At 43.6% G+C, this 26,627-nt stretch overlaps 2 protein-coding genes across 4 annotated transcripts in view; one reads left to right on the top strand and one right to left on the bottom strand.

Annotated features, from left to right (window-relative positions):
* The window catches only part of ELOVL2 (ELOVL fatty acid elongase 2), a 54,196-nt gene extending 48,292 nt beyond the window's left edge, over positions 1–5,904 (top strand). For all 3 annotated transcript variants that reach the window (XM_080379424.1, XM_080379423.1, XM_080379422.1), the window contains 3 exons: positions 967–1,091; positions 2,632–2,766; positions 3,399–5,904. In XM_080379424.1, coding sequence (XP_080235550.1) covers positions 967–1,091; positions 2,632–2,766; positions 3,399–3,527 — 389 coding nt within the window. In that variant the 3' untranslated portion in view covers positions 3,528–5,904. The remainder of the gene's footprint in view (positions 1–966; positions 1,092–2,631; positions 2,767–3,398) is intronic.
* An 8,432-nt stretch (positions 5,905–14,336) lies between these two features.
* Positions 14,337–26,627, bottom strand: part of SYCP2L (synaptonemal complex protein 2 like) — a gene marked incomplete at its 5' end in the record, with an annotated part of 29,065 nt that continues 16,774 nt past the window's right edge. The window contains 9 exons of the mRNA XM_080380637.1: positions 14,337–15,900; positions 15,982–16,081; positions 17,537–17,631; positions 18,955–19,097; positions 19,824–19,955; positions 21,706–21,769; positions 23,666–23,715; positions 24,761–24,947; positions 25,534–25,588. Coding sequence (XP_080236763.1) covers positions 15,790–15,900; positions 15,982–16,081; positions 17,537–17,631; positions 18,955–19,097; positions 19,824–19,955; positions 21,706–21,769; positions 23,666–23,715; positions 24,761–24,947; positions 25,534–25,588 — 937 coding nt within the window. The 3' untranslated portion in view covers positions 14,337–15,789. The remainder of the gene's footprint in view (positions 15,901–15,981; positions 16,082–17,536; positions 17,632–18,954; positions 19,098–19,823; positions 19,956–21,705; positions 21,770–23,665; positions 23,716–24,760; positions 24,948–25,533; positions 25,589–26,627) is intronic.

The raw sequence follows: 26,627 nt of genomic DNA, 5'->3' as shown, positions 1-26,627 counted from the left end.
AAGCAGAATTCACATTTGCTGGCACTCATTACGGACAGCACAAAAATCAAAGTAAATCAGTGTTACAGGTAGAAGCAGAGATCAAGGATTTCACAGCAAGTAGAAACTGTTTCAACAGAAGTGTAAACAAATTGATGGGTGTTTGTGCTTTCTTTGTGTCTGAACGTATTCCCCATGCTTCACACTAGCTTTGCATGATTGTAATGAACAGAGCATAAAAATCAGTAGCTAAGTAATTAATGAATCACTATTAATCAGTGGAAAAACCAAAACAACTGGTGAGACCATCCTGTAGTGTTCAAGCACTGCCTTGTGCTCATACATGAGCATATAGGAGAGAGTAGTGCTGCTACTTCTCAATAGTCTGTAAGGTACAGAGGGTAATTAATTTGCTCTAGAATATGTAGTAATTCAAGTGATGAGGTATTATCTTGGGTGAAATTCTGGAAATTCGCACCTAGCAGAAGAGCCACTGAAGAAAATGAGAGCGATGCTCAAACACAGCCACACGAGGCTAGTTTGCTTCAGCGTAAAGCCATTACTACTACATCAGGGAGCCGGAGAGCAGGTGCAGCTACTAATACTACTAAGGTGCAGTACCAGCAGCACAGTCACCCACAGCAGTGTTCAAAGCTTACAGCAATAACGGAGAGACTCACACAAAGAAGGTTTAGAGGGAAACAAAAGCAATAACCTGTAAACTACGGAATAGAAAAGGAAACTGAAGAGAAAATGAAAAATATGGCATGAAAATACAATATTCAGCATGAGAAAAAACTGGTAGGAAGTATCATTTAGTTTGTCAGTTGTCCATAGGACAGCACCTCTTCACATCAGGAATGTCTTTAGCAAAGGGCAAGTGCAAAGGGAAGACTTACCATATGCAACAGACATTGCTAGAATAATATTTTCTCTCACTTTCTAGCAGTTGTTATCTAAAAATGTTTCCTTGATGGACTTTTACAGGTTTCTTTGGACCCACTTTGAATAGCTTTATCCATGTGCTTATGTATTCTTACTACGGACTGTCGGTCATCCCTTCCATGCGCAAATATCTCTGGTGGAAGAAATACCTCACTCAGGCACAATTGGTACGTATCTATTTGACTCTCATTTTTAACTACCAGAAATCCTTCAAAATGCCAGAGGGGGCAAAATGAATGATAAACACTGTCGTTTGCAGAATTAAGCCAGTTTGAATTCAAATATAACAAAGCCACCATATAGAATAAGTCCCTAGTGCAGCGCAGTATAACTTAATAAAGGAAATTATGGTCTGAAATATTTTCTACAATACAGTAGAAAGTCTACAGTCCATAAAATTCCACAATTTTTGATCTCTTGCATACAAAATTGACACCACTTAATCCTGGCAAATGGACTGATTCAAAAGTTATTAAAACTGTCCTATAGAATCAGCTCCAGCTGGCTCCAGGATGGACCCAGCGCTGGCCAAAGCTGAGCCCATCAGCAAAGCTGGGGGCACCTCTGTGGTATCATATTTAATAAAGGGTAAAAAGTGCTGCACAGCAGCGGAGAGAGAGGAGCAAGAAAACATGAAACAGCCCTGCAGCCACCCAGGTCTGAGCAGAAGGAGGGGAGGAGGGACAGAGACTCCCCAGCAGCCCGTGGTGAAGCCCATTAATTAATTAAATAAATAATCTTCCTGAAGTCGAGTCTGTTTTGCCTGTGACTGTAGTTGGCAAGTTTTACCAATTACTCTGCCCTTACCTCAACCCATGATTTTCTTAATCTTATTTTCTCCCCCTGCTCTACTGAGGATGTGAGAGAGCAGCTGGGTGGGCACCTGGCAGCCAACCAAGGTTAACTCACCACACCATGTTACAACTACAAAATGCAAAATTATGTAAACAAACTCTTAGACAAGACAGAAGTTCTCTGACTTCTTCATTCCAGCAGGTACTGTACCCAAAGAGCTGAGCCACATCAAAAACTTCTATCAACAAGATATAGGGCTTGATATGAAATAGTGTTCCTTCCGCTTTTCTATCTTGGGGCCTTTTCATATTATTTGGGAGTTCAGATGTTTGCAGTGAACTTAAAACACCTTGTAGAAATGTGTTCAGCAAATGCTTCTCCCCTGAGCTGAGACCATCCCTGCAGCTGCAACACGCTGCCCTGAAGCATGCTGCCACTCCTTCTGCATCTCATTTTTGCTTCGTTTGTCCCCATCTTAACTCCATCAATGCAAATGCCAGCCTGCCTGAACTTCTCAGACCTGGGATTTCCATTCTCTATTTAGACTTCTAAAGCTGTTGCCTGGAGTCTTCAGAGTTTTCTCAAGCTTCTGTCCAGCAAGAGACAACACTGTACCTGGCATGACATTGTCTGGAAGATAGAACAACCCCTATTAAAATAAAAGAGCTTACATTTTGCCAACTAGACCTATAAACTCAGACTTTTTGAAACCTCTGACCCCTTAGGTGTGGGGTTTTTTTCTTTCATTTAATAAGAACACCATTTTAACTTCACCCTCACAATACATGCACAGGTTCAGAAAGGGATAGTTTTTGAGTACTCAAACTTCCCAAGAGCAGGACTAGGTGACGTCGTTATATCTGATTTAGCTAGTATTGATGCAAATACTCATGCATGATCGTTCCTCCACAGATCCAGTTTCTGCTCACTATTGTACACACGCTCAGTGCAGCTGTGAAGCCATGTGGATTCCCATTTGGCTGCCTCATGTTCCAGTCCTCCTACATGGCCACACTGGTCATTCTCTTCATAAACTTCTACATTAAGGTAAGAGTCTTCTAAGAACTCTCTGACAAGGGTGGGGGAGAAAAAGAACTTTTTGGATAGTGGCACTAGTGAATTCACGTGTAGAATGAGCATCAATACTTAAAATACGTTTGTATTACAATATATATGTCAGTTAACAATGATCAATACAGCAACGTCTGCAAAAGACGGTTGTTCGGTAGAGATGACCTCCCCATCATAGCTCAGCTTTTCTGCACTTGGAGAGCAAGCCAGGAGGTGTGTTCAGGATTAAGAGGTCTGAATTTCCTCTTTTGGGCAACTTTTTGAGTTCTTCTCTCCCTCCTTGGAAAAAAAGAAAGAAGCAGCTGAGTCTTTGCATTGTTTATTTCACCTTTTTTTTAGCAGGCACTGCTCCAGCCTGCCTGCACACGTAGAGCTTTTAGTTAAAATGTCTTAAAATGTCTTTTGACATCAAGAAGCATTACAGTAATACTAGTAAGGTAATATCACCCAGAGCAGTGAAAATAATACAGTTCTCTTAATGCAGTCTGAAGCAAACATACACATCTGCATCAACAACACCAGACAGCTCCATTTTACAGTTAACCATAAGTAGTGTTCGGGGGACACTAAATAAATCCAAGTACTTACTTTTGATTTGGCTTTTATAGACATATCAGAAAGCACCTTCAAGAACAGCTATAGAGGAAACCCCTGACACAAAACAGATCAAGAATGGTTTCCATAAGGACTGCTTTGCTGCTGCCAATGGATTCCTGAACAATAAGAAAGCACAATAAGTATAGTATTTCCTATGATTTTTTTTTTAAAAAAAAAAAAAAGAAAAAAGAAGAAAAAAAGACTGAATTACAAGCTTTAGCTTAAAACCTATTTGATTACATTTATCAGTTCTTTGTACCAGACACTTATTAATGTACTGCTATTTAGGTTTTAACAAAACGAGTAGAATTACTTGTCCTGTCAGAGATCACCATTGGAAGAAAGGCGGCCAAGATCTTTCTCATATGAAAAAGAAAACCTTTCTGATCTCTAATGCTGACACAAAAACGCCTTATAAAACACTTGATGAATGAATGAATCCATCAATGCCTTCAAAAGGTTGGGACTCTGTTCAGACTAATGTGGTGAGAACTTTCTGTGCATGTGAGTGGTCTTGAGGCAAGGCTTTGAGTGCACCCAACGAACGGGAGGGGGAAGAAAGAAAGGGGGGGGGGGAGAAAGAAAGGTGAGATTCATACCTTTCCCATCACCATACCCATCTTTGCTTCTTCCCCACTGTTCTCCAAAGCACACTCCCTTCCCACGGACACCAGGAAGGTGCAGCCATCCCTTTGGTCCTATGGGAACCCTGGGGAAGGGCATAACCTAGGGCAGAGCCCAGGTGCTCCATCCCATAGTTTGCAGACAGACGTGCACCTTGCTTACTTGCTTCACGTACGTGCAACCTGACTCAAACACCAGGAGCTTGCTAGTTCAGGGGGCTGGGCTGGTAGCACCTGGGAGTGCCCAGGATTGTACTTGGAGTACACAATATCACTCACTGATACGGGATGTTGAGCTCCAGTCAGAACAAATCAAGTCACTTGGGATGTGCTGAATTAATAGTTCTGAGTAAACCGATTTTGAAAGAAATAGGAGCTCAACAAGTTAATGAAGATAAATCCTTTAAGTGTAAACGTGCACAAAGTTAATCCTATACAAACACTGCTAATTGGATGCAAACTGATGTGCCACATGTTAACAGACTGGAAGATGAAGAAAATCTAAAAAGTGAATTCAGCAATGAGCAAAGCACATCATACAGGAATTTCTCTGCTGGGTAGGTCTTATTCAGACTGGTCTCTTGAGAAACAGATGGGACTGAGGCACAGCCCTCTGCAGGGAAAGCACAGAGATGTTTGCTGGCTGCAACTGTGACCGGTGTGTCACTCGCAATAGCCAGTCACCATCTGCTCTGCTCCAGTTCACTGCTTTTATCCCCAACTTAAATGGTTAAAAATGAAGAATACCCAGGGTTAGCTTTGGGGATCTGCCCTCCCCCTTTTCTCATCTCACCCCTTTCAAAACCTCTGCTAAAAGTGGGCACAGCCCTTTTCCTCTCCCTGTTTCACAGTGCAGTAACTCTGGTCTTTTCCAATCTCATGTGTGTAAATTCTCCCAACAAAAATACCTTTCAGAGTCACCCCAGCCCCGCAATCGGAGCCACCCGAGCACCGCAGGCCCCTTGGACTGAAGTAATTCTGTAGCAGGACCATGTCCTCTCCCTCCCATCACCCCACAGGGTCCCAGGGCAGGAGGGGGACACAGCAGATGTGGAGCCAGGGCAGAGGGGCTGAGCAGCCATGGAGAGCTCATGCGGAGAGACAGCAGCACATCTGAGCATCCCGGCTGCTAAACAGCATCGTCACGCACTGGGTAACCAAAATACCGGCAATAGTCAAACACTTTCACATCACCACCACAGACATACACCTAACTGGTGTGTGCTCACATTTGCTCCCCCTTCACAAAGCTGGCCACAGTGGAAGTTAGTGTTTTGCTTTATTTAATGTTTGAGAAGGAGGGAAGGCAACAACTAGAAAAAAACAAAACACCCAGAGCCACAAAGCCTGGCCCCTGCGTGCATATACTAGTTCTCACCAGCCCTTCCAGAACCTTTGCTTTTCTGGTTTTTGGGTTTTCTGGTTGAATCTGTAAAACTCACAAGTTCTAAGAGATCAGCAGGTTTGGCTGAAGGTGTTGTACATGGCCCTAAGCAAAGGGAGAGCTTCAGAGCTCTGCAGATGTCAGCTTGATGCTGGAAACCAAGGGAAAGGCCGAGGGAATCAGAAGAACTGACAATATAGCACACAAGGCAACTAGCCGAACCATTCATCTAAGGCAGGCAACAAAATGGTCATTGTAACGTTGTAACGTTGGCAACAAAAGTGGCCCAGCGTCGATTTTAGGCCAAGTGGAGTCCATAACCTTTTGATGGCAAGGCACGCATTTGACTATCAAGGTGGACAGCGTCAGCATGTGAAGTCTTAAAAGTTTACTATGACAACCAAACCCACAGATCTTGTCTTTTGTTTTCTTAAAACCTCATTCGAAAGAAAGAGAAATAAAGAAATGCCTTACTTGAAACTCAAAGGGCTGGGGAAAAAAAAAGAAAAAGAACAGAAAAAAAAAAAAAAAAGGAAAAAAACAAGCTGGTCTCACCTTGCAGATCCAGACTGGCCAGGAAGGCTGGAACCAGGTATGTTTTAAAGTCTTCAGATCTGTCTTAACATCTTCAAAATGCTGCAACTTTGAAGAGAGAGAAACATTGACTTTTTAAACTGATTTTCCTGTAATACATAACACTGTAAATAAACAAATTTTACTATCAGGCTGTCTCCACTCCTCTTTAAGGCATCAGATTGCTGGGAACTGATTAGAGGCTACTTTCATTCTCAAACTTTTTTCAGAAAGTTCTTAGGACATTCCCCTCAGACTGAGGAACAACCTCCACCACTTTTCACATGGCCACCCCTGGTGTTGATGTAAAGCTCCCCTGCAGTTTTTGTACAGCTGTTGGCTGTGCTCTGTTCTCCTCGTCAACTGGGCATTTCTGCATATCATGCTCATATACACACACATAATATTTAGGTTGATAGGAAACAGTTTTCTATAGCATGTAGATGCAGCATGTTTACACTGCCTCCTTAAGATACATTTCTCTGGTATACTGGACATCCATGTCCCCCTCCTAGACATTCCTGCTTTTTAGCAGTGGTTCTACAGGCAAAACAGGCTCCCAGCTTTGCTCCCTTGGGGTTTAGCTCAGATGCATGAAGTGGATGTTGTGAGTCCCTCATACTGAGCTTGCTGTTTCAATCAGAGAGAAAAAACACTTTCCGTTCAATCCAAACAGACTTGCTAACATTAGCCGGACTCTGGTACCTCCCTGTTCCCAGGCTCTCTTGCCTTGCAGACTTCGGCTGGTGAGATCCTTTTGATTCATTTATTATAAAACGGGTGAAAATAGCAGTCTTGGCTTTGATGGAGGAAAATTTCCAAATGTTGCACAGGAAGACAACCATTGCATCTCACTCATTAGTTCAGATGAGTTTGACCTCCGGTTTTGATTCACATTTCATGCACTCCATGGTGCCCTACACACAATACCAAAAACACCTCTAGATTTTGCTGTGCATGACAGTGTGAGGGCACAGTGAAGCGTAACTGGAGCATCATGGTTGAGACAGTGGAGGTACAATTTACAGCTCTTCACCCAGACTTACCGACCTGGGGGCAGAGAGCCTGATTCGCCCCTTATGTGCCAAGATGTGGAATTCTGTCAGTCAATCCAGACTCCCTTACTAGCAATGCAGCTTCTTGTGCCTGCTGTTTCTGCTATATAAAGGCTTCAAAACATCTCTTTTGGGAGCTCTATCTGAGAAAAATAAGCAAATAAATCAGCAGTCAACACAGCCAAGAATGAAGCATGTGAATTTCCAGTGACTCCTGTGCAGATTTTGCAGCTGTGAGAGGCTTTTAACCGACGCATATTTACTAGAAAAAGGCAAAACCTAGGCTTGAATGATTATTTCAAACCCACATAAAGGGTAATCTGGCCCAGTTCAGCAGCTGAATTTCAGTTAGGACAGTAAAAGGAAGTGCTGAGATTATCCTCAATATGTGTGAAAATTTTAGGATTTTATCCTCATAAAGCAATCAGAAAAATGTTTCAAGTTGGAGAAAATGCTGAACTATTTCTGAGAGACTCAATTCATTTCTGTTTGGAGTAGGTTCACTAAAACCATATGGATGGAATGAAGGACTAGAATCTCAGCACCACAAAACGACGCAGGTGTTCCGTTTCTCTTTCCCCTCATCCTGCCAGGTTGCACTTACAGCCCTTGCTCAAGAATATGGAAAATGGACATTTGTTGCTCTGTTTTGGCCAAGGAGACCAGAACCCACAGCTCCCTATTTCCAGGACAATCTTTTTGGGCTTACTATTTGAGCCTGGAGAAGATTGAGTGCTTTGTGGAAATGCAAATGGAGTCATTTAACAGCAGGCTGTACCCGCATAGCTTATAGACTAGCAGTTAGCCACTGTCCTGAAAGGTGGGAGATGCAGGGATTTAGTTTGTTTCACTAGAGATTGAAAATCTGGTTTCTCCACATGCCACATGAGTGAGCTAATCATTCCAACTGCAAGAAAAATAAAAACATCGTGCAGCATCCTTCTCCTTCACCAGGAGAAGCCCACTGAAAAAGCATTTCTGGATTGAGCTGTTCAACCTCAACTTGCCAGCAGTTTCCCATCCATAAAATGCAGCAACCACATGCAAAGGAATCCTTGACACCCAGCTCCAGCCACAAAGGGAAACCTGGAAAACGTTAAGATACTGAAAGGGAAAATGTTAAACAAAGATGCTCCATGGCTACCATGCTCACTCCCAAATGGACAGTGAGTCCACGGTTTTCACACTGGTTGAATTGCAGGAGAAGCAACCTCAGAAACAGCCACAGCAGTTCTGGGTGCTGCCGTAAAACCCTGTACTGGATGTTACCAGCCAGAGACAGCGTCTAGCACCATGGGCAGAAAAAAGTTGGTATTACTCTTGGGAAGAGGCAAGACCTGTAACAGCTGATGGTGCAAAGAGCATCCCATCTAAACACACAGGCTGAGTAGGGATTCCAACAACTATGTGTTCACAGGGTGCTTCAAGCCACATTCACGGAAAGCAGCACTCTCTGCAAGGACTGCCAGTCCTTAAAGGGTTATGTGGGTTTTTACTCTCCTCTTTTGCTACGTTTAGAAGCAATTTCCACATCTTATCAGCTGAAAATGAAGTTTTTCAGGCATATTTTCACCCAGTAGCATGCTTGGACCACTCCAAGGAATTGGAAAAGGGAAAGCACCTCATCCAGCCCAACAAGTGAAACCACAACCGCATGACTGCCTGCATTCACTACGGAAAATTTGTTGTATGGGGGGCGGGGGGGGGGGAACCAAACCTACTTCATCATGTTTTACCAAGCTCATCTTCCAGCAATACTCCAAACACGAGGGCAATACCGATCACTGTTCTAATGTGCTGTCAGGGCATTGCTTTCCTCTGAATGGATGCAACAAGAGCTTTGTGCTGTCAGCAGCTCCTCTGTCCTACAGAGCACCTGTGCCTAGGAACGTTGCTCATACCCATGGCCAGCCTAAAGACTCCAATAAATGAATCCCTTAGGTGTCAGCACTGGCCAAGCAGAGATCATTGACTAATGAAAGGACCAGATAATGCAGCTTTAAGCTTCCTTCCGTCACCAACATCCAGCATGAAACAAGTCCAGCAGCACTTAGTACATGAAAGCTGAAGCAGCCAGATACGCACTAGGACAAGATTCAGAAGTACTTCCAACACATTGACTGTGAAATAAAGCATCATCAAATATCCCTGCCACTGTAGTGGACTCCAAGGTGCAATTGCTCCTGCAGGTGAGGCAGGCTCATATCTAGCGGTTTTGTAAAGACTGCAGCATCAGAAGCTAAGGCACAAGAAGGATAGCTCTACAGGCTCATGGCCAACCAGTTAACACTTGTGCAAGGCATCACAATTGTTAAGAGCAAGGGCTGTTCACCAACAAGAGACTGGAATTTGGGGGAGCTATGTTTAACTAACAAACCCACCTCTGGGCAATTTAGTTTCTGGACTTAGATACGTGCCCTTTGAAATGTCACGTACATGGCACCTCTCCTAACTTAATTTTAAACTGGACTGAACTACCAAACCAATCCGCATTTTTTTCTGCCTCACAGAGTACTGTAGCTGGGAACTCCTCGTCACACACAGACAGCCTTGCTATGTGTAAAAACTTCTTTTCTGGACAAAGCTAATGTTGCAATAACTTGTTTGTTCCAGCCATCCCATCAAGTCACCCTTTGATTTTCAGATTGTTTTTGGTTGGGACCTGGTGGTAGAAAACTGAGAGGAGATACAACAGAGGAATCGATCTCAAAAATACTATTTCTTTCAGGCTGAAAATGCAAACACAGGGGGGAAGTGCAAACACTTGACTCTGCTGTTTTGGGCTCACCAGAGGGTATGTGTGGGACGACAGGGAAGAAAACCTGAAGAAAGCAAGCTATTGAGTTTGATTCACTGGTTTTGGATATTAGTAGCTTCCCAAAGAATGAAGAGGAAGGAATATGCTTTACTAAGGCCCTTCCAGAAACACCAGAATTAAAGGAGAGAAATCAGGCTGCTGATGCATGCCAAAGCTTTACAGGGCTTCTCTCACAATCCAGCTGTAAGTAATGCTTTCTCAACTCTTGCTCATGATAAACAAAAAACACCCTGTAGTATGTGACCAGGAAAGGCTCTGCTGCTGCGTTTGGTTCCAATACTCAACAGCTCTCAGCTGTTTCTAGAAATGCATTTATTTTCCTCTTTTAGATGCAGTCCTACCACTTGCAGAAGTGGGACCTGCCCCAGCATGCTCCAGCCCACATCAGCACACCTTACTGAGAGCAGGGCAAGCCAACCCCAGGCCAGGGCAAGCACACACACACAGTTCCTCTGGTCACCCTGCCCACTTCCAGCCACAAAGAACCACCCTTTCACAGGCATTGTGCAGCCTTCGTCGCCCCTAGGTAACAGTAGCCCTCAGACCTTGGATGAACCATCACACTGATACAGAACATGCAGATAAACAAGCACTTGACATCATCCCCTGAAAGAGATATGGCATAAAGATAGCAGGGGTTATAACAGGGTTTAATATTAAACTAGTTAAGAGCTTAAAGTGGACGAAGCAGTTGCTTTAACCTGCACTTTGTATCTTTTTCTGGGTACTGAACACACGGTTTCTTGCACTTCAGCACCCACATCATCTTTGTCATTCTGGCTTAGAAGAACAAACTGAAAACTGAGCTTCATCTGGTTGCACTGAAAGGAAGAAAATCAAATAAATATCTGGATAAGTAGCACTTCAAGAGTGTAAGCAACCAGGCAAAGGAAAGCTGCCAAGGTCAACTACCTACCTTCCCAAAGGAAATGTTAGGGTAACCCAGTTACAGGTCTGTGTTGCTGGTGTCAACTGAAGAAGCCAAATGGACTTAACACCTTAGGGGCTTTCAGCTCAAACATGCTGAACTGACCCAACAGTGCAGGACGTGGTGTGGGCTACGCTGTCCAAGATCAGAAAAAGTCACTCCTGCCCAACGTTGTCTCCAAACACAACTGCTACTGACTACAGATGAAAGACCATTACACGCATCATGTCCTCCCAGCTTGGCAGGTTACCAAGCCAGAACTCACTAAGTTCCTCAAAAGGTTACATATATAAATATATATATATACACACACATAATATATACTTTTATATATATATATAATTATATACATATATATTAAAATGTTTAAAATAAAGGAATAGAAAAAGAAGTGCAAGGGTAGGAGACATCTAAGCTGTACGCTTAAACTGTGTAGCATCCTGTTCTGCCTTCCTGTATCTATTAGTAAAAGCATCTTTTCGGGTTCAGACTTTTCCAATAAAAGTTAAAAGCAAGTGTAGGCACATACATTATGACAATTTTTAACAAGAGGTCCTGTTTTCTCATCTATCCATGACCTCTGAAGTGCTCAGCACTCACCTTCCAAGCTTTGTAGTGGCAGGTTACACAGGGGGTTCAAGAGTAAGAGACACAGTATGTATCGGTCTTGTTTCTGTATATTATCTAGCAAAGATACTTGAGTGGAAAACATTCCTAAATTTTTACAGTCATAGGAGACATGAAGAGAGCATTCTGCCAACACACATGAAGGGTGGGGAAACAGAGCAAAGCAGGCGTTGCTACACATCTGCTCTATTGTGCTGACAGAGCTTAAAAGATTATCAGTTCTAACTTAGAGAGCAATGAAGCCATCAAACAACATCTCAGAAATGAAAGATTAACCATTATTGTTGTGATTTGAAATAAATAAATAAAATCCTTAAGCCAAGGAGAGCCATCACATCTCACCCTCTTCTTGCTTCAGACATTCCTTTTGGGAAGTAAGCTCCTTGGAGATGCAGGTAAGCAAGCCTAAAGTGGCCAAGGCAACCACCACCCCAAGGGAGATGAGATGCGCTCCAAGGATGCAGGTTATCGATGCTGTTTCTGGGGCTTTGCAGAATTTGGTATACAAGAGCAGCCACAGTGTGGAAGTCTCCTCTCCTCTCAATTCTTAGGTCTGCTTCACATCAAGCACCTTGTTAGGCCTGGCTTCATCCATCACATCTGGCCAGGTCATGGGGAATATAGTCACAGGATAAAGGCATTTACCTGGGAACTACTAGAAGACTCATTTTGGTACTTCGGACGGGCAGCAACATCACACAAAGTATCCCTTTGCATTCAACTAGCGTGAACTCTGGGTTACAATAACAAGCAACTGGGCAGTTCAAGCCCTTATCACCTTCCTCAGCTTAGGATCTTACATTACTACTCAGGTAGTAAAAGCCCCATTTAAAAAGTGTTTTTTATTTTGGATCTGGTACAGCCAGGCAATAGGAAGGGATGCTCAGATCACTCGGGCTGATACCTTAAAGCCTGTTTTAGTTGGTGACGTTGCTGGTGTAACCACAGCACACCGCAATACCAGTGGGACACAACACATGCTGAAATCTCTATTACTGGGCTGCAAAACCAGACAGAATCACCAGGCACGAGCAGAGCTGTGCTCAGGGGTTACAGCTTCATCTTCTAAAAGACACAGACACTTTGGCTGAGTGCTTTGAGAGAAGATGGGCTGCAAAGAGCAGCTGGAAAGGCACTGAAGAGCAGCAGGAGCATGCAGCGTAGTCAAGTCACCAGAGCCAGCTCTCAAATAAATAAGCATGAGGTCGTGGATGTGAAATCACAGTTTCACCCCTTTGCATTGTGAATAGGAGAGGGCAGACCCAGTGGATCTGGAGCTTTGGGAAAGGCAGGGTTGACTCTTAAACCAGCCCTGAAGGAAAGTGCTGGCCACTCCTTGATATGGATGAAGGAGTCTTCTACCAACTCTGGTCAGGACTATTTAAGCTAAGGGAATAAGCATAATCTCCAGAAAATGATAAAGCAGAGGCAACAGCAGCTTCTTGCTGCTCTCTGCGCCAGCACTATCCTGCCTCATTGGCTCAAGGAGGAAGAGTTTCAGTCTCCCGAGAGACATTCAGTGGTGAAACAAACCCTGGTAGAGATGGGCTTTTACCATGGAGGTACATCATGTGCAGAGGGTGATTCCTTCAACTCCAACCCACACAGGAGGCTGATGTCAGGTTTATAAAGGAGCCAGAAACACAACACTTGGAAACACGCCACGTTTCCACAAATTCATTAAGATGCACCAGCACTAATGCTGTGTCTGCCACGGCATTAAAGGCAGTTTGTAACGAACAATCATAATTAGAGAACTTTGTCAAAGTAGAGGACGATGTCAAATAGTACAGTTTATCTGCTGCTCACTTTCAAGAGATCTTTGATGCTATTTTGTCTGATCCCAGCTTTGCTCACTGTACTTTGAACTCTCTTAGAAGCCAGTAGTCACTGGTTGTAAAAGTAGTTTCTCCACCTCCACTTGCTCTTTTCCTCTGCAATGCTCCCTGTTTCTTGCCCTCCACAGTCTCCAGTTTGCCATCAGGCAGCTGGGCCAATATCCGGTAGATCCCACTGCGCTTTCACCTCTGTAATTCAGAATTGAGTGGCTCTGGTTTCAAGCCAGCAGTTCCCACGTCGCTGCATGCACGCAAGAAACACACCCCATGCAGGGTACACAGTACTCTCATACCTTTCCAGGCATGCAAAATGCATCAATTTGAAAAAATTGAGATTGTTAGCCTATGCAAAATATTTACTTGGAATCAGTCATTACATGCTTTTACATTTGATGAAGATATTAGCAGAATACTCAAAGAAAACCGGTATATGCATCAGTTTAATGACTAAACATGGAATTTGGTCCATTAAATGTCAAAGAAATAAAAAAAGAACTATCTTGTATTTTTGCAGAAAAAACTTTGTTTTCAACACAGGGGTCAAAACTGGATCACTCAGCAGTGTATATTGTTTTTAGGACAAGAAAAAAAAAAGGGGGGGGGGGGGGGGAAACGGGGACTCCACATCAGTGTTATTTCCCCTCACTCCTCTTCCCCCCCCCCCCCCCCCCCCCCTTTCCACTTCAATTAATATCTTTCACAGGACCATCTTCTCTACTCGGTAGAAGGTGCTCAAACGTTAAGAGCAGTAGTGGATTCAGGGGTTGCTAGTCAGCAGGAATGGTCACATTGTTTCCTACTTCCTTCTTCCTTGGAGTTCATACTGCAGGGAAGGAAAAAAGGTAAGAAAAGTGTTTCAAAAGTTTATACAAATGTTTACATTCCATAAGATCAGAAGCCACAAAGATCCTAGAAGCACGTTTAGACTCAGGTTTTAATTCTCAAGCACCCACCCTGGAGTAAGTGCTGGATGAGCAGCTCCCATGATCCGATTGCTCCTTCCTCAGCCCTGCCCCTCTTTAAGAGCATCCTTCAGGAGCACCTATGGTAAGGGAAAGGCACATGTCCCTGAGCAACTCAGTGCTCCTAATAAAAACATTTCCCTATAAAGCTCAGGATCCCAGCTTAAACAGCTAAAAGAAACAAGCCCTCTGTTTTCAGCACCTTTTCTGAAATGCCAGGCCCAGTCTCCCATAGGGACACACAGGCTGTTCCATCAACGCAGGGAGCTTTCATCAGCCCCATGCAGCGCAGACACACAGCATTGCACACATCACAGTAATCCATCAGTCTTACGGCAGGAATGCTGAACCCCCAAAGCCATCAGGTCCATGCATAAAAGCTGCAGCAGCAGCAGCAAAAATACATGCACATGTGACTGGGTGGAAAAGACGGAAACTAAGCTTTGTATCAAAGTTAGCAAAGTATGCAGCTTCCTTTACAAATTGAAACGGGGCCATAAATTAGTGATTAGGCTCTGAAGAGTTTAACAACTTCAACAAAATATTTAATTAGGATACAACGTAAATTAATAAATTTGGGTTTTAGAAATTGAATTTGGAGGCATCAAGGTTAGATGCTGATAGACCAAAAAAGCAAATGACAGAAGCACACAAGGTGGTGTGGGGCTGCAGAGCTCCTAGCCACACAGGTGTCACAACGGCACAACTCCAAGGGCAAGCAGGACAAAGGGACAGAAGATAACTGCATTGGGGGTCACTAACTACACAGAAAACAGCCTCAGGACAAAGGAATCCCCGAGATACGAATTCAGGAAAAGCATCACTACCTAATAGTCCTTTCCCTCACCTTCTTCCTTAGGCAAGTGCTTTTGGACCACTTTCTCTAGATGCTAGCAGGGCAAATATGGCTTTCTCTATGCTTTCCATGCATCAGGACCGGAGGTCTCACAAAGAACCAGCCCCACAGGTAGGCTGACCAAAGGTTTCCCCTCCCAGGACTTCAATTTCATTTTCTCACTTCCAACACTTCTCAGTCAGGCCACAGCTCAGAGCCCACCACCCCCACGGCACTGCTTGTGCACCACACGTACCGTTGTATTCTGGATAGCATCAGCAAAACTGTTTGCTGTTTCACCCAGGGCCGAGTCAATGGACTGAATTCTGCAAGAAAAGTGAGCTTGGCTAGTTTGCCTGTGAAGCATTAGTAGTTACTGATGAAGCTTGAACAGAGATATTTACCAATCAAAATGAACCTGAGGATTCCCCCTTTTGCGGCTTTTGGCCCAGCATTTGCACCAACAGTACCTTTTACATAGGAAACTATTATTACCTCCTTCCACCCTCTTGGACCCCTGGATACAGATGTGACCAGAGGACGCACCTCATTCCAGATCCTGGTGCAGGTCTCTTGAGGTACATGCCCGTCATGCACAACTTCCCACACAGAGTCCCTCCTTGCACCCTTGTCCCAATGCAAAACCCTCACACGGCTGCAAAGGCTCCATCAATGACCATCAAGCAGAGGTGCCATACTGGGTTCAAAATACTTCCTGAAATACCAGTGAGGGTACCACCAGCCTGGGTACTGCCCTCTTTAACCATCTTCGAGGATTTGTGACCATGCAGGGCAGCTGGTAGGGACATACCTTTGCTTTTGCTGATTGCAGAAAGAATTCAGTTTGAGCAGCTGCGTGTTCCAGAAGTCCTAAAGAGAGCCCCAAAGAAAACCCCCATTACTTGGGAAGGAGGTACCTTCATGGGCAGGCACACAAGAAGTTGTACACACCACTGCATCCTTCTCCATGTCTACCAAGATTTGAGTTTCCTTCTCAAGACTGGCAAGCTCTGAAACAACAATCTTCTGGAAGGTCTCCAGCTTACTCAGCCTAGTGATGGAGAACAGAAGTAAGTTTGACACTTTAACATGCAATAGCACAAGGCAGATGACAACCCTTTCAGCACCAAACCTGCCTTTTAGGCAGAAGAAAATGTCCTTGCTGAACTATGTGAGGCAGTTTTGCTCTCAGGTGTGTCACAGAGCACATGAACAGCAACCAGTAACAGAGGTGCAGGACAGAGCACCCAACAGGGTTCCCAGGGCATATTCTCCTGGCCTCCAGGGATTTCAGCAGAGATTTCCCCAGACAAAGAGAGCATCTTGGCACAAAACTGGATTTCCTACCATGAGTCTGATATACACATACAGTGTTGTGACAGGATGCCAGAGATTTCTAAACCTTCACCAGCAACACCCTAACTCACTTGGGTTTGCTACCTTTCCCTGGTGATGGGATGCCAACCCATCATCTGATGGTGACTTCAGAAACTACCCTTCTGGGGTAGCGCGGTTTTGCCTCCACTGTCCTGCAGCTCTGGTTGGCTCCAGGTTACTTGGTTAATAACATCAACGTACAGAGCAGCACCTCACTGCCACCAACTCCAAAGCATGCCCTGGTTTTGTTTTGGGGTTTTTTTTGTCTGTTTGTTTGTTGTTTTGGGTTTGTTTGTTTGTTTTTTTAAACACACTTCTCCATGTACCTTAACAACAAGCAAATTCTGCTTATGGACATCCTGCTGATACCTGGGATTTTGCACTTTTACAGGCTGTCATTTCACATATATGAATATAGGTCATATATTTGACCTAACTCCTGGAAATTGAATGTGTAGAAGATACAGAGGCCTGATAGACTTACTCATATCTTCGGCTGTGCTTGTATTTCACTTAAAAATCCATAACTATTATAATTGATTTCTATTATAATTGATATTTTTATTTAGCTCCTATCTAAGAAATTCGACAACCTGCAAAGCACAAGGACCTTCTTAAAGCCCCATCTGGTGAGTGCCTGTGAAGTCCACTAGCTGGATATTATTTCATGTACACGGAAACAATCTATAGAAGTGGGTCTATAACAGACCTCCTCACTTTTCTTCTCCCCCACTTCATTAAGTAAGAGTCCAGTCTCTTTCTTAAAAGATGTAGAAACAGAAGCTACTAAGTGTAACAAGAGGGGTTTTAAACAGATTTGTGAACACTGGTGACTATCAGAAGACAGTCTAAGGACTGACTGCTTCATCAGCTGCTCCTGACTCAGGCTTGTTTTGCATTAATTAATCCATCCATTCTTCTTTACAGGAAAAAAAATAAAATCACAGGATCTACACTTCTGGAATTCTTCTTACAGAGGAGCAAGAGACACACACAAGCTATTTTGCCTTACAAACCATAATAAGTGCAGTAGCTTACTGTCAGGTTCACTTAAAGAGGCATTCCTTTCCACGTCAATCAAAATTTACACAAAGCTGAAGCTGTTTTCAGCCAGCAGCAGGCAGCTTACCTGCACTCATGGATCTGGTTCAGCAAGGTGGACAAGTTCTTCTCCGAAATCCTCAGGGCATTCTGTGCACTGGTCTCCATCCTTTTGTACCGTGACTAGCCACAGGACGCACCGTTAGCGATGGGCAATGGCCCAAGCCAAAAACTAGAAGTGTAGTTTGCAAAAACTTTGCCTGGAATACAAATCCCCCTGCAGGCTGCCATTCAGCTTAGCAGAAACCATCTTAAGTCACATTTAAGCCTAAGTGAGATGACACATAGAAAGGGTACTCCAAATATGAACTGATTTCATTCAGCCACACTAGTTACACCAACAAACTCCTATGTAACCCATGCAGCTTCAGGTCAGGGTCATCTTATCCAGCCAGCAAAGCAGTGAGCTTCACCCCGTACTGCAACACACTTAACTGCACAAAACCAGGTCTTTGTTAGCACCACTGCAGATCAACACCAATGCAAACCATGTGCATTTTATTCACTACTGATTTGTAACTACCTTGACTCAAGGACTTTGTGCCAAAGTTTAGTGTGAACACCTAGCACCAGCTACAACAACAAAAAAATCATGGTTGCACAATATGAAGTGCTGATCCAGTATGTCTGCTCTGCCATGTCTGGTTTGTTCAAAGCTTTTAAACACGGGAAGATGCTGTGATGGGTCAGATACTTCCTCTCATATCAAACTTGGTTTCATGCCCACATTACTTGTTATAGCTAAATCAACAGTAGCAGCTGGCTGCTTGCACTGCATGTCAAGCACATCTATGCAACCGAGTGAACCAAGAATACACAGCTTGTATACTAACAATCGTGCAACCAGCACCTCTACATACTACTAAGCTCAAAGACACAAGCGTGTCCATGTGGATCTTACATGTTCCAGTCAATAGGTGCAGCCTGTATTGCTGTCTGTTTTCCATTATGGAAAAGCTGCATAGTCTTGCATCGCAGTGAAACTGCTCTGTGCTCCAAAAGGGAGTTTCTCTGTTTTTGATACATGCCCATGACATTGACAATGACCCACAGATCAGTGCGGGTACACCGTCACTATACTGGGTTGTCTTTCACAAAAACTTTGATCCCTTCCCTCTGAGGAAAGTATTTGAAATTCCCTCTGAGGAAAGTATTTGAAATGCCTAACCAAATCTGATGTTCCAACATATTGAGAAGACAAAAAAAAAAAAAGAAAGACCTTATTAAAAATTCCTTTCTGCCTTTCCTGTAACACTTCTCAAAGTATATAGGTTGAGCAGAACACCTCTGGGAGCTTCAGGCTAACCAGAGGCTGCAGCCAAAACCCTGCTCTTGGACGCAAAATATAAATGGGATGTTTGCACCAACTCCCCTGGTGATAAAAAGGTGATTTCACATACTATAGGAAATGCCACACACAGCACACATTAAGAGAATGCACATTACCCAGAGCAATTTCTTTAGTTGGCTGATGAAGCTCTCAAATGCAGTAATCACCCCTGGATCACTGATGTCTTCAGGCATTTCAAAAAATACATCATCCACATTATCATCCTTTTCCTGACCTAGGAGAAAGCACATGCCCAGTTAGTACAATGCTGGAGGGCTTCTTGGAATATAAACTCTCCTGCTACTGAAGGCTTTGTCATTCACGTGAATGCAATTTGTGATAGAGCTAGAATTTTAGTCTTGCTCTTCTACAGCCCGCAAGCAGGAGGGAAACTGCCCCAAAAGGCATTGAGAAAGACTTGTCAGAAAGCAGCATGGAAGTAGAGGCATGATACTAACCAAACACAGAGCACAACGTATTTACAGATAACGAGGCAAAAGCACAGCACGAAGGGGAAAAGAACAAAAAGAAAAGTCAGGCCACTTTTCCTGTCTTCCGATTCATTTCAAGGGAAGCCTAGCCCCCTTCTGTTCGGAGTTAGCAGTGTTTTGCAGTTACTTTGTCCATTATCTGCATGGTTTTTTCAGGTGGTTTTTTTTGGTTGGTTTGTTTGTTTTGATTTGTTTGTTGGGGTTTTTTAACAGCTCCAGACAATCACTGTTCAGAAAGACTAAAAGGTGTGGACATCATTAAGTGGCTTCTTAAGTGGATCATGGTTAGTGAACCCAAAATCCCATATTCACATCTCTACATAGGTGGTACCTAATGGCAGCACTGCAACACATGCCTTATGCTATGTTTTGACTTTTGGAGAAGATACTCTCCCTACAGATATCTCTCTTCAAGCTTCCATGTGACTTCTACATCAAAAAGAAAAAGCTGAAAGCATTTAAACACTTTACCTGAATTGTCAACCTGACTTTACCTGTTTGGATCTCAGCTTTGTTCTCTACTGAATCAAAGGCATCCCTTGCTTTATAGGAAGCATCAGGGGACAGATCACTTGCTTCCCAACTGGAAAATTTAGGCTTTTTTATGACAGTGCTGCTTAATATACCTAGAAAGAGAACAGAAAATGTTTCAGAAAAGAGTTGTTCTTTTGCATGAGGTATGTGCTAGTATCTACCAGCTACTTAAGCAGAAACCACCACTGAAACTACCAATGCCACAGAAAAGCGGGCAACTTCATTTTAGGGTCTGGCATCACACTTACAGGACAGGGTAAGACTGCACCAGCAAGTATTTTTCCCTTGCAAAAGCAGGCAACTAGACTGCCTAGCGCTACGCAGACAACTGGAAAGCCACCATGTCTCCAACCTAAAGACAATTTTGCTCTAACCATTACAATAAATAAATGAAACACACACACACTCTTGTCCAGCTTCTTTACATTCCTTCTTCCAACCCAAGATCTCAATCTGTTTATGCTTATTTGTTCCTAAGCTGGTTTCATCTGCTCTGGGAGAAAAAAGAAAAAAAATAAAGAAGAAAAAGAAAAAAACAAACCAAAACACATATAAATACAGAAGAGAGAGAAAAACTGACCACGCCCATAACAGCCGCCTTTTCTGCAGCTTCACTGGAGTTGCACACAATTTCTTTTAACCCAGGAAATTCCTCAGGAACACTGTGAGGAAGGCTGCAGCCCACATTTTAAGGAAAGCTTACAAAAAAAAAAAAAGTCATTCCATTGCCTCAGTGTCCACTTTTCTGAGCTCAGTGAGGTATCTGCATCTGACCGACCACCTCTCTGGAGCCTCCATAGGGCAGGAAGGTGATGGATCCCAGGGCAAGGGGGACAGTCGGATCACGAAGAGCATGTTGAGGTAGATTTAGGGTTCACAAAGCAAAAGTCCAGATGCAGTCGCAAACCACACCTGAAATTTCTGAATGTAACACTACTTATGCCATTGCATGGTATCAACTCCTCTCCAACTGTAAGGCTGTAGAGTAAAGAGTGATAAAAGTCCTCAGCACTTATCTTTTCCCAAAATTAAGCAGATGCATGAGTGCAGGGAAAGTATATTCTGCAAATGCTGGACAAGTAAGAGACCCATTGGGAACATGACTATAGGCAGCTCCTGAGAAAAGGGATGCTTCTGCCAAGACCAAAGCTTCAGTGACTCCGTTCATAGTCACAACAACTTTAAGACAATCTCTCAGAACTACCTCAGCATCAAGAGCATTAGGATGAAGACAGCCCATTCCACCTCAGTTTTCCTTGAAGTTCAGTTGTTTCCAGTCACAAAGAGACTGCGCTGCAGTTTTGAATTAGTTTGTGCAAGTTCAGTTTTGTTTAAAAAAAAGCAAATAAATCCCTAAGTGCCACTTACCTAAAAAAAGCTACAACAATAATAAAGCACCAGTACAAGTCACCATTTACCAACTGCTTATAACAATGTTGTTCTGTGTCTATATGCTTAGGTACAGAGAAAAATCAACAGTTTTCAGGGATGCTTGGGTTTTTAAATCAAAGTTGCCACTGCACTTCCAAATCATTAAAAACTAATGTTCATGTGTCTCTTGGGTCACTGCTTTATAAATCCCCAGCTCTTAACAGCTATGCTACAAGTTCCCCTGTGATCAAGGACAGGATTTAAGAGTTAGTTATGAATTCCGGCATCTGTATAAAAGCATCTTACCATAGTCTGTCACGATATACGAAACGGAGAAATAGAAGGTATTTCTTACACAAAAGGTATCTCTTAAAACCTCAACACTTATTTGTCTTTGAAAGAAAATGAGAACTTTGACAACACCCCTTTTTACTTTTAAAGAGCTCTTCCACATTACCAAGACTGACAAACCTGAGTCCTTCCGCTTAAAACTGTCTTCTTCTCTTGACAATTTGCCAGATGCGTTGTGAAACTCCTGAGGAGAGAAGGAAAAGAAAGCGAGGAGGTATCCAAGTCTGCACTGCAGACAAGCTGCCAGGGTTTCATCCAGTTATAGGAAGCAAAGCAACTCGATGCATTGGTTTTAGGCGAGAAGTAGCCTGACAGCAGGTTAGGAGGAGTTCAAGCGCTGCACACTGCACCTGCATAGCCTTCTCCACATCACTGGGATAGCTCCTGGTGGGTGTATTAAGTAGTAGTGGACCCTTTTCGAGCCCCTCCGAGGGCATTTCATCTGTGCAAGAGATCAACCAAATGACACAGGCAGTAGAGGTTGAATCCTATACTGACTAAAAACCTCAATTTAATGACATACATATAAAAAAAAAAAAAAAAAAAAGAAAGAAAGAAAGAAACCACCACCCTCTCCTTTCTCTCTTCACACAGGGAACAGACAGTGGCTCAGACTTAGTCCAAAGACCAATTTATTTCTGGCCATCAGTTCAGTTAATTCCTTCATGTCATTAGCCCCAGCTAAATTTCTCCCTGGTCAATAGACAATCTACAAACAATATCCAGCCCTCAGACCCAGTACAAGAAATATCACAAGGCAGAATGCAGAATGCTTATGAAGAAAATGCAAAATTAAAAACAAACACCACCAAACACACCCAAAAAGCACACCCACACATATCAAAACAACTTCCCTAACTCACTGAAGAAGATTAAAAGAGAAATACCAGCATTATCCACTGTAGGCATATCGCCTCCCTTGGAGCTGGGTGTGCTTGTTTTCCTTGGCATCTCCTCTTGAGCATCTTCCCTTGATGCTCCCTGCTAAAACAAAATTGATTCTAAGCATGCATTTATTTAAACACTACTATGAAAGTAAGGGTTTGGGCTGATTTGGGGGGGAAAAGATTTAGTTTGGTTGTTTTTTTAAATACACTAAGAGCAGAAATACACTTGAAAGATGCCTAACAATGCTAGGTCTTTCCAACACCGAAGAAGATCTGCGCCCTGAAGTTCAATGCATGCATAAGTTCTCCCTTTAGCCATTAAAGCTGTATAGCATATAAAGATTTTAATGAACAGAATAAAAGCATGCTAGTCAAGAGAAAAGAAAAAAGCTTTTATTTTCCCCTGGAAGCCTTAACACAACTACTAGTTATGGAGAGTTTAGTCCCAAACTTTCTGTATTTATGTGGGGACCTTTCCTAAACATTTAATGCGCAGCACTTAATGGCTGGGCGCTGGGAGTCTGCCACTGCTAAACTGTGTTTTATTTTGCCTGATGTATGCCCCGTCCGCTAATTCCTCCATCAATATAATCTATGGTTAGTTTTCCCAGGGCTATAGGTGAAGGTGGAGAAGGACAGCTGAACCAGGGCTCAGCGTGAGCACAAGACTTGGAATAAAAACCTTGAAAATTGCCAGCAAAATGCAGAGGGGAATGTGAGCTTTCCCAAAGCGCCACAGGGAACGGGGCAGAGGACAGTGTGGGGCCACAGCCCGGGAGGCCCAACTGGGATTTCTGCAGGTATGTGGATAGGCAGCTCCAGCTCTTGGCAGGACCCCAGAGCTGAATGCACTCCTGTGGAGCAACACCTGCATCCCCCAAAGCAAGTGTCACATCAAGCAATTCCTGCCCAATTTTCTGTCTATCAAAGGTAAATAGTGTTATTACAAAACAACATGCTTAGGGTTCATGCACAATTGTTTCTATGAAGTTTCCCATGTTTTGCTAAGTTCTCCTTGTTTTCCCACTCTCTGGTAGATCAATACAGTCTCAGCAATCCTTGGCAGACAAATCAGTTCATCAGAACATTTGAGAAGAAATATAAAACCAGTTTCTAATTCCCCATTCATTTGTGCATGTTTTGCACACAGCATGGTTTTAAACCTGAGGCACCTAAGGATGACAGCTCCTTACCTTCTTTGTCGGGTAGTCACCGCCGCTACTTTCAGAAGACACTGGAAGCACTGCAAGGAGAAAAGCTGAGCTGGTTACTGACAATGAAACCGTGTGTCTTACCCAGTTATGGTCTGCATCACAGCTAACTCTGTTTTGAGTCTGATTTTCTAGACATTTACAAGAGAACACTTTGCAACACTTCAAAAGCTTCAAAAAAGACCCCAACCTTTCTAACAAGGCTAGATGCCATGATGCAAACATACACCACTTGCTGCTTCCAGAGCAGTTGCCAAAAATAGGGCCAGCTGAGCAGCTTCTCTGATGGTCCCCAAGTCCCCGCCAGGACACATGGGCTATCACTGCAGCGAGAACGATGACTCCCATAGGAACACAGTATAAAGCATAATTTCTCCCTCAACTTTCTTTTGCTTTTCCATCCCTACAGAAGCCAACAGCCACCTGAGCAAGGCTTATCCTCCATGAGAGGGATGGAGACATTACAAATCTCTCAGGGCAATTCAGTTTGGATTTGGAGGTTCCAGCAGCCAACAGACCCATGGAGCATGGCTACAGGGGAAGCACACTGTTGGTCAGGCCTGAGCAGAGAACGCTGTTGGAGGACACTATGTCTGACTTTGTGCATCTCTCAGAGAACAATTGACCTATCTGTGTTTAAAAAGGGGAGCAGAGCGCAATGGTCTGCAAATTGTGTAGTTTTTCAAGGTCTGTTCCCCAAGTCAGTCGTATTCCTGGAGAGATGAAGAACGGAAAGTCACAGGGAGGAGGTATGGCCGCTCCAGAGAGATCTTCCTCTTCTTGTGTTCAAGACCCCAACACAGGCATCAACTTAGCACCCGTGGGCTCTTCAGCCCCACTTGCACAGAGGGCTGTACCCACACAGACACTCAGGTGCCCAATTTCCACCTGGATGTTTGAGCCCCACTGCGGGAAGGGGGTGGGAGCCTGGTCCTTCGAGCACAAGGGTGCACAATGCACCTCCCCCATCAGGCACCCCTCGCTGCTCTCCCCTGCTTGGATCAGAATTCAGCCAAATCATCCCTCTCCAAACCATCATCAGCCGGTTACTTATCTGCAGGACAGCACATCACGCACAGCTAAGCATCAACAGGGGACCAAGCTTACCTTTTAATTTACTTCTCACCCTGGATCTTTTTCGCGTATAGTCAAGAGATTTTGGCAACAGCTCTTTCTGAGAGTCAAGGATCCAGCTTTTTTCACTCTCACCAGTGCTTCTATTTTCATCGCTGCTTTCAGAGAAAAGATGTTTCCTGTAACTGGACTAAAGACACTATAAAAAGTGAGTCCTGCTCGGTCAGCTCCCTGCACTCACCCAGAAGCCCCCCAGCCATTCCCTCTTCATCTACTGCCAAATTATTCCATTTCTTCCTTCCCACAGTACAACACCTAAAGCATTTTAAGCTGTGAAATCTGCCAAAACAGCAACAGTTAACTGTCAAACCAGCAGTGTAAAAAACACCAAGAGGCAGATGGTTGCCCTTTGCCAGCATGGGGTTCACAGCATCCTCCATCCTCATCTCCCCCTCCCTTCTGTATCTAGATAAAAGAGCTCTTGGAAGGAGGAAAGCCTCAGCATGCCTGAGCTGCAGCCAAGAGTGCAGCGAGAAGAAAAAAAAAAAAAATTAGCACAGACATTCACTCGCTGGTCTGGCAGTCCTGGTGCACCCTAAGCACTGTTTTCGGTAGCAACAAGCAGACTATTTTGAGGCTACCAGGCTCACATTCCTCCACCTCTGCACTGGCTAAGCCTCAAACTTCAGCCTCTTTAAGGGTGCAATCAATTTGTATAGGTGGATACACACACAGCAACCAAAGGCTCAAGGGATAAAAAAGGACAGATCGCCTACCAGCCTTCTCTTGAGCTTGTCCGGTTCCTTGTTCTTGTCTCCTGTTTTCAAACTCCTGCCAAGTAACCGAGAAAGACCCCAGTAAGACGAGCAGACACTGCAATAGCACATCACAGCAGCACAGAAGGGACACAGCCAGATAGCAAGGACAGGGGGCTCCTCGAGACACCAACAGGAGAACCAAACTGATAATGCCAGTCATTCACCAAATTTTGCTTCTTTGGTTGATTTCTGAAAATAGCGATCTGGGGATACCTGGAAAGTAGCACTTTTTTTGTTGTTGTTTTTTTTTTTTTAAAAAAAGGCTATGTACTTAGAGATGGCAAGTCGCTGGCAGCTTGCTGTAACTGGAGGTAGCCAAGGCAAGACAGAGGGTTTAAGCTTTTTTCAAAAATCGGTAATTTAGGCATACGATCAAGGAACAGGGGGTGTTTGAGAATTAAAGTCTTATTATTGTCAAAACATATAGAAGTCATTATTCTCTGTAGTAGCTTTTGTATTCTCAAGTACTATTGAAATATTACTGTTGATAACATCCAGATACTGCGACAGCTAAACAAGGAATTATTTTATCAGAAACTCACACAGCCTTTTTGATCCCATCTTAAAACAAGTTAAACTAAGGCAAAGAACTTTTCTTTCACAAAGCAAAAAGTTCATAAATGGTGCACACACAATCCCATACCGCTGATTTTGCGAAGCAACCTTCTGGCTAAGAATCTTTTCTTGGGCTTCAGCAACCTGAAAAAGAAGCAGGTATTTGTCTTGAAGTCAAATTATCCCATAAAACAAACCACAAAATTAAGAAGTATCAGAACTCAGGAGGGCTAGAGGAATGGATTACGAGTCCAGCAGGAAAAATCAACTTTTTGACAGTGGGATTTGTTGATTGGAAGTGTCAGAAATTATAACAGACAAACATCAGCCTTCTATAAACAGAGTTACTTTCTCTTTTCCTTGCTTTACGAATAACGGTTATTTTAAGCAATAGCATCGTAAGAGACGTCATTTGAAGCAGCAACACTGCTAGTAGCTGCAGGTGCCAGCCAGCCTTTGGGCAGGGCTGCAGGGACAGAGGGACCGGGTACCATGGA

Source organism: Falco punctatus, assembly GCF_963210335.1.
Source record: "Falco punctatus genome assembly, chromosome: 3".
In the NCBI taxonomy this organism is placed as follows: Eukaryota; Metazoa; Chordata; class Aves; order Falconiformes; family Falconidae; genus Falco; species Falco punctatus.
The sequence above is the reverse complement of the archived record's forward strand: the minus strand, read 5'-3'. Positions and strand labels throughout refer to the sequence as shown.